The 8,358-nt window shown below is 39.4% G+C and overlaps 1 protein-coding gene across 1 annotated transcript; it reads left to right on the top strand.

Moving 5' to 3' along the window:
* Positions 1-807: 807 nt before the first annotated feature.
* LOC131322306 (rho GTPase-activating protein 5-like) lies at positions 808-7,995 on the top strand. The gene is made up of 5 exons (XM_058353578.1): positions 808-1,791; positions 3,839-3,959; positions 4,089-4,208; positions 5,613-5,843; positions 7,207-7,995. Exons 1-5 carry the CDS (start codon positions 1,334-1,336, stop codon positions 7,810-7,812), a joined length of 1,536 nt encoding a protein of 511 aa, XP_058209561.1. The 5' UTR covers positions 808-1,333; the 3' UTR covers positions 7,813-7,995.
* The last annotated feature ends 363 nt before the right edge of the window (positions 7,996-8,358 follow it).

Below are 8,358 nucleotides of genomic sequence, written 5' to 3'. Positions count from 1 at the left end.
CCGGTACCGTCCGGTACTTGAAGAAAAAAAAAAATTTAAAAGTAGTCCGGTACTATCCGGTACTGGCCGGTACCGGCATTTGAGCCGGAACGGAATTAGAGGTGTAGGGTACCGAATTCTGTCAAAAACGATACGTACCGGCCGGTACGGAACGGTATTGATAACATCGGTTGGTTAAAAAGTTAGCCGCTAGTTCTAAAAATGACAATTTTATACTGTACTAATATTCTGAATACCGTACCGGTCAGGGTACCAGTTTTTCTACTTGTACGGTACGTACCGGTACTGGTTAAATACCGGGTACCATTTCGGATTGATCGCTATTAATGTTATTTTCCTACTTAAAAGAATTTATAATATAATATACACTTTTTTAAAACAAAAAAAAATCCGGTATTTGCCCGGTACCGTCCGGTATTGTCCGGTACTTGAAGAAAAAAATAAATTTAAAAGTAGTCTGGTACTATCTGGTATTGGCCGGTACCGACAGGTATGTCCGGTATCGGCCGGTACGGCCGGTACCTACCGGTATTTGAGCCGGAACGGAATTAGAGGTGTAGGGTACCGAATTTTGTCAAAAACGGTATGTACCGACCGGTACGGAACGGTATTGATAACATCGTACTGTACTTGGTCATGAGGAGAGAGAGATTGGAGTACCCTGGCTCGAACACCCGATGCTGAAAATGAGTGCCACCGCAACGGAACTCAGAGCTTTCGTAAAATTTTATTGATCATGTGCATTTACTATTGAGGAGCTTCCGACTTTTTAAAGACAAAAAATGTTTGGAAAAGCAATCTTATACTCCTCTAAGCCCTCTCTCCCACTCCACTCCACTCCACCCACTCGTTCTCTCCCCACCATATACTATCCATATCATAAATTTCTCTCTCTCTCTCTCTCTCTCTCTCTCTCCTTGAACCTCAAAAGAAAAGCCAGCCAGGCATAGTAAACCACATGTATTTGGTATATGTGTATAGGTCTCTCACTTTCTACACATGTTATACAGATACATGTGTATGTACAAAGCATCAAGAAAAGTAAGAAAAATGAATGATGTTTGTTAACCTCTCACCTTCCACTCTATCTTTCCTTCAATCCAACTCTACTCCAAACCCATTCTCTCTCTCTCTCTCTCTCTCTCTCTCTCTCAAACCCCAGTTCCTCAATCACTCCCCACTCTAAAAACCCACCCACCTACCCATCTTAACTCAGTCCATTAATTTCCTTTTTTCTTGCAAACCAACAGAAATCACCTCTCCACACATTACACATACGCTCAACTAGTATTTTAAGTAAATTGCATTTCTTGGGGGAAAATCATATCAAAGTATGACTGAAATACTTCAATCGTCCCCATCTCAGTTTCCTTCATCTCCAAGCACCACACCAAACGATGGGACCCCCCATCTCAACCAAAGCCCCCTTTTTAACAGCCCAAATTTGTACTCTGTAACCGTATACGATACAGAGGAAGAAGAAGGGGGTAGTAGTAGAGGAGAGAGAAAGGGGAGAGAGAAAGAGGAGAGGGATCATCAGCTGTCGTTGTTGGAAGTTTTTGTGACTGTTTTTAGGAAATCATTGATTGGTTGTCGGAGTGAGAGTGCTGATCAGGATTTCACTTCTTGTTCTTCTAGTTCTTGTTATTCTTTTTCTTCTGCTTCAATGGAGATTGGGTGCCCAACGAATGTGCGACATGTTGCGCACGTGACGTTTGATAGGTTCAATGGGTTTCTTGGGCTTCCTGTTGAGTTTGAGCCTGAAGTCCCTAGGAGGCCTCCCAGTGCCAGGTTTGATTTCATCCTTTTTTTTGTTTCAGTTCTGAACAAACATTAACTTAAAGAGAATGAATGAAGTACTAACTTGGGCTCACCTGTCCAATCATCCCGGTGGACTACCCTAGGAGGCCTCCCAGTGCCAGGTTTGATTTTAGTAGGAGTATGTTTTTGACGATTGAGACCAGTTTAAGCATAGCTTGATTAATTTCTGGTTTATTGGGGATCCAATCCCACCACCTACCCGTAGAAGTCCGATTAAAGTGAGGGCAAAACCTCACATAGACTACCGTGAGTTGTTAGAGGGAGCAATTCCTAAATCCTAAGCTTTGACCATCAAGCCAACCTTGCGGTTAACATGTGTTTTATATCTTGATATGTCTGCAGTTATGTGTGTGTGTTATACTCACGAAAGGATACATGTTACTGTATTTACACATAAGTCTTGATATAGTGAATATCCGTTTTGGCCTCTGGGGGTATTCATACAGACTTTGGAATAAATAGAAAATCGATTTTGCTATCATTTATGTTATTCACGAAAGTGTGTTGCTTATCATTTTAAAACGATCATTATTTTTTACTTAAAATGAAGTTCTAACTTTGGCTCACCTGTCCAATCACTCCAGTGGGCCTACTTTCTGGGCCTTTAAATGATCTGCCCCACATTTTATGGTTTGTTAATTAGATTATCCGTGCAAAAATCCGTGCAAAAAATTAAGTGCATCACCTAACAATTAGTACCATGTTTTCAGACTAGTTTTGTATTTAAAGAATTGAAACCTGTCCAAATTTTTTCCATATAAAATTTGTCAGATGATGTCTTTTGGGTCATTCAATCAACTTCTTTGTTATTGCCGAATAATGGAATTGATAGACTCTAAAAGGTGAGCGGCTCGGATCCTTGGAAGAGACCCAAAAGTGGGCCCACTAGAGTGATCCGAAGGCTGCCATATAGGTGACAGGAGAGTAGCCATGTGGCCCATCTCCGGTACTTATTTCTGTTAAGAAGTCGAGCACTTCAGCCGCCTAACCTGTAATGTGTAATCTGGGAATTAACCTGGATAAACAACCTCGAAGAGGAACAATGGACCTAAGTACCTAACATTTTGCTATCTAGATTCAAATGGACTAGGCTCAGTGGTCATATATAAGCAATATATATACATGTTTTATAACCATATTCATGCGTAGCTTGTATTTATTCGTATGTTTCCACGTTCTGTTCAAGTATGAAGTACATCAGTCTTTGGGTTTTTCACATAGTTTTCCTCTCTTCGTAGATTCTTTTTGGTGGGTATAGGTTTTATAGTATTATAGATTTTGAACTTTTCTGTGTTCAAATAAGGGGCGGAGCAATGATTTAAACTCGAGGGGCCTAATTAAAAGAGAACGTACAAGATTTTGAGAAGATGATTTATGTCCTCCAAGTAAAATGCGTAGGTTCCACTATAGTTAGCTCTCTAGCAAAATGCAGCAATAAGTTCTCTAGTAAAATGGATAGGTTCCGATATAGTAAGTGATACTGCAGTAACCAATTTGGCCTTCTAGTTCCTATTAGGTACTCTTCCTTCAAACAGCAGCTTTGTGAGTGTTAGATGGCCCAAAATCCATCCTAAATTGATAAGCAACTGCACTTATAATGATCCAAGCAAAACTGCAGATGATCGGTTTTAGAGCCGAATTATTTTTTTCCGAGTTCATAAAGAAACATCTACTCCAGTCCTTCTCAGTTTTTTCAATGCTTCTTTTGTGGGTAGTTAGCTTTTCTTTATTTGGAACGAGAGGGGAAAGGTCGGCTTAACCCAATTTGGATATCCTAAAACTATAGATGTTTGTTGTTTGTATGTCGCTTCTCATATTTTTTTTCTTTGCTATGTTGTGCTTGATTTTAGTGCAAATTAAGGGTGAAAGTTATGAAGACAATTAACGTCTCCCTCCCCTCCCCTCCCCCCACTATCAACAAAAACGACGAGACAGATTTTGTCTTGCTTGCTATCTGAATTTTTAGCAATGCTGCATGTTAACGTCCCTCTAGTGACTGAAGATCCTTCGTTTGTAGTACAAGTGTTTTCGGAGTGTCAACAGAGTCTATGCAGCTTTCATTTGACTCCAGAGGAAATAGCGTGCCTACGATTCTTCTGATGATGCAAAGACACTTGTATACACGAGGAGGACTGCAGGTATGCCACCGCTGAACCTTTTCTCCCTCTTCTTCCCCTAAGCAATTCCTGTTTATCTCCGTAAATATCTCTTCATTCCTAAGATTGCCTTGCCATGTGAATTTCCCATACTCAAACTTAAACGTGTAGGCGGAGGGAATCTTCAGAATTACTGCTGAGAATAGCGAAGAAGAGTATGTTAGGGAGCAATTGAATACGGGTGTGGTGCCAGATGATGTTGATGTGCACTGCTTGGCAGGTCTTATAAAGGTACTTCTCTGAATTCCAAATGGTCATGTACTTTTTGTTGCTGAAAAGTTTTTGCCTCACTTATTCACTATGTCTTCAATTACCCCTAGTTCAGGGGGGCCAATGGTTTGAAGGTTGTGCCCCTCAGTACAACAGGTACAATACAAGAGTTCGTAACTTTGAACAATTGGCTGTCGGATTTCGTCCCGCAACTAGATGAAGTTCGCTTCGGGGGTCACTGTGGTGTGGCTGAATGTAGAGCAGTCAGGCGTGTTCAAAAGAAAAAAAGAAAAAGGTTGATATGCTAGGGTGTAAAGATTTTTTTCCGGGGGTCAATTCTTTCAGCGGGATAACTTCTAACTTTTCTGGTAGGGCAGCTAGGCTTGGACGTCCGATCAGCCTATCTGAATACAAAAAGTCTGCCCATGGGATTGAGTTTGTTTAAGTTACCAAGCAGAATATAGTGGTCTTCCAGCTTCCCATATCTAGCTAGTCAAGAATGCCATAGAAGAAAGTTAGAGGAGTTTCATATATTCCTTCTTGCTTTCGATTAAGTATGTTTATACATGGAATAATGTTGTCCATCCTTTGTGCCTACAAAAGGAGGAAGTAATGGATGAGGTTTTATTAAATAACAATTTAATAAAAATAAAAGATAAAAAAGTAATCAAAAGCATCAGGAAGTTGACATTTTGTTTGCTACACCGTGGCAAGAGATGCTTTACTCACACTTCCTATTTGAACTAGCAGAGTGGAAGTTATGTATTCTTTGGTCTAATCAATGAGTAAGCTTCAATATCAGTTCTTGTACTGCTGCATTATACTGAAACAACAACAATGGCAAAGCAAAGAAGTGGCTGATTAATTGATTTTATGAATCAATTTAACAGATCGAATGAATCGCGAATTCGTTGCTCGTTGCCTTGTATTTATCCTGAATGAATGTTATTGGGATGAGTAACAAGCAAATAGTGATCCTTAGTCCTTACTATTGTTGGCCCCTTAATTACCCTTGAATGTGCATCTGTATATTTACATATGAATATAGTCTAGACAAAGACTGATATAATTAAATGTGGATCTACCATGTATTTCCTTGTCACTTCTTTGGTGAGCATGGATATTCTGACTTAGATTTGAGTCCTTAGAGAAGGACTAAGAAGTAAACTTCATTGCAGCATTATATTTTATGAGGAAAGGCTTTGCACAGAGTTACTATCCAAATAATGCGGCAGCAATAATCGACAAGTAAGACACTGATGGTCATTTTGCTTTTGAAAATAGAAGTCAAATGGTCCTCTGGAGTTTGGAGACGGATTTTTTTGGCATGGCTCTTTTTCCACAAAATCCCTGACAGTCTTCTATACTGCGCTTTTTTTTTAGTCTTGAATTTTCTCTAATTTGATATTGTTGGCGTGCTTGTAGGCTTGGTTTCGAGAACTCCCGAATGGGCTGTTGGATTCTATCCCCCCGGAGGAGGTAATGCAAGCCCAGTCAGAAGAGGACTGTTGTCAGCTTGTGAGGCGCCTTCCACCAACAGAAGCTTCTCTTCTGGATTGGGCTATAAACCTTATGGCCGATGTTGCTCAGCTGGAACATCTAAACAAAATGAATGCACATAATGTTGCTATGGTGTTTGCACCAAACATGACCCAGGTTAGTCAGAACCATTACAATTGCAAATCATAGTCGTAATATTTCTGCTACTGCATGTATCTTAGTTTTCCAGCTTTTACAATGGTTATGGTCATTAGGGCATGGTTTCAATCACCTACATAATGCTGAGAAGACAGAAAATAGAAACATGGAAGTAGTCGGTTAATTTGTAATAAAAATTGGAATTGATTGACAATAGATAGGAAGAAGATGCATTCAGTATTATGGAAAAGTTAGATGTACCCATCTTGTAAATGTGCACTTGACACCCAGGTAAGGGTGCTGAATAAGTATCTGACATGAGCGGTTGAACATCTGTATTTGGTAAGGTGAGTTTACCACAGAAATTTACTCTCATATTAAGCATGAAGCCCCTAGTTGCACCTTTTTAAAAATGTATTTTTCCAGGTGCAAGTGTCTGAACTGAACCTTAGTTGCAGGAACCTCGCTCCCGCGCTCCTTCCAAGGAACTGCACTCCCATTGAGAAAGGAACCGCTCCCAACTAGGATAGAACCTCTTAGGCAGATAAATCCCAAAAAAAACAAAAATAAAAGACACCAAATAAGAGAAAAGACAAAGTAATGATAAAGATGTTATAAAAATAGCAACTTAAATTTGCTCAATTACTTAATGACCATGATATTACTTAGTCACTAAGACAATCTTTGCAATTGACATGAATGACGCATACGAATATTTACTTGCATTACTCATATTTTCATGTATTATTCCTAAACGATCCCCATCTCAAAAGAGGAGCTCCTATAATCCTCTGCTACCGATCCCGCCCCCGCTTCATGCAACTAAGATATAGAGAACATCTGGAATCACATACTAAAATTATAAATTTTTTTATGTTTTGCAATTTAAGTTGTAGAATAATATTTTCTTTTTGACATTTAACCATATTAAAATACATAAAAATATTTATAACTTTAATTATTTTTCCGAAATGCTCCCGACGGCGCTCCCACACTTCTATGATCATCCGCTCCCACGGCCCCGCTCTTGCTTCCGTTACCGTTGGCATATAGCTACACCTGTCACCCTTACCCGAGACCATATAAGATATTTCAATTTTGCAACTTGGTAGCATGCAAGTTAGTAAGTTTTTTTGAATGTTTTTTTTTTTTTTTGAACGTCTGCAAGTTAGTAAGTTATAGCCATCTTTGTTTCTGATGACACTTTTGGGATCCCTTTCATTCCTTCGGGCTTGCTTCTCCTTCGCTTCCATTTTAGTTCATCCACCGGCAGTCTTTATCAAATGATTCCTTACTGCTAAGAATGCTTATTGCTTATGATCTTTGGCCAGTTTTATTGCGTTGAAATTACAATTTTATTTGCTGTTAATGCTGATTGCAGATGGCAGATCCTTTGACAGCATTAATGCACGCAGTCCAAGTGATGAATTTTCTCAAAACTCTGATTGTCCTGACACTAAGAGAAAGGGAAGACTCTATACTCGAACAAGCTCTTCTCACCCAAACAGATCCATCTGATGATAACGAGCACCATCGCCACAGCTTTTTACAACCCATATTTGAGGAACCCAATGAGGTGAATGAAGAGGAGCACCTCTTTATAACCCATGAACCCTTCTCGGAAAGCCCTTTGTGCCCTAATATTATTGATGACGAGTCAAAAATTGAAAATGAAGTAGATAGTTTTCTAACCTCCATTGAGAATATCATTCCTGGTGGGAAGGGGCATTTGGTTCCAAATCAAGTGGAAATCATGATAAATAGACTTGAAGAAGGTGGATCTAGCTGCCAAAGTCAAGGGGCTCAACAAAACCCTCAGAAGAAGAAAATTGGTCATTCAAGTAGTTCAAGTCTCAAGAAAGGACCCAAAAGAATTGATGACCGATTGGTGGCGGCTCAGGCCGTGAGGAAAATGGAGAGGAACAAAGGATCCACCATTGTTAGCCGTCTAAATTCTAGAAACGAGAGGGTTGAGGCTTGGCGGTGAAGGGTGTTGATGGAAGCTGTTTTTTCCTGGGTCTGGAGTGGGGTATTTACTCACTGTTTGAACAGTCGGAGTATTTTATTTTTGTTAATTGGGCGATATTGTGTATGAATTCATTCATGTTATTTTTCTTCATTATGTTTCTGAGTGGAGTTGGTTTAACTTTCTGGTTTCAAAGTGAACAAATCACGTCGTTTGCATTTCACACTAACACTGTTGGTCTGGGAAGCGTTTGAAAATGGTTTGTATTCATGCGCATGTGTGGTTCATTTCAGTGCCTCAATTTCTACTGATTATTTTCTCAAAAACTGTTGAATTGATCTACTATGGTTGTTCAGCGTAACAAAGGTTGCACAACATTGATGCTTACGCCTTAAAAGTGCTGAATGAATCATTGATCCCATTAGTTTTGAGATTTTGGATTTGTAGGTAATGAGTGTAGAGAGAAATAGAGTAATAATTAAAAATATGGGTAATGATTGGGGTGAGATAGAGAGAAAAATGAGAATAATGACCAGAGGAAAATAGGTTAATGATTAGAATCCAAAA

This window comes from Rhododendron vialii, chromosome 4a (genome assembly GCF_030253575.1).
Source record: "Rhododendron vialii isolate Sample 1 chromosome 4a, ASM3025357v1".
Lineage (NCBI taxonomy): Eukaryota > Viridiplantae > Streptophyta > Magnoliopsida > Ericales > Ericaceae > Rhododendron > Rhododendron vialii.
The sequence above is the reverse complement of the archived record's forward strand: the minus strand, read 5'-3'. Positions and strand labels throughout refer to the sequence as shown.

Bases quoted from the DNA above. Each gene is read 5' to 3' on its own strand.
- LOC131322306 (XM_058353578.1), top strand. From the start codon at position 1,334: ATGACTGAAATACTTCAATCGTCCCCATCTCAGTTTCCTTCATCTCCA. The intron at 4,209-5,612 runs GTACTTCTCTGA...GCGTGCTTGTAG, and splicing joins GCTTGGCAGGTCTTATAAAG to GCTTGGTTTCGAGAACTCCC. The intron at 5,844-7,206 runs GTTAGTCAGAAC...TGCTGATTGCAG, and splicing joins TTGCACCAAACATGACCCAG to ATGGCAGATCCTTTGACAGC.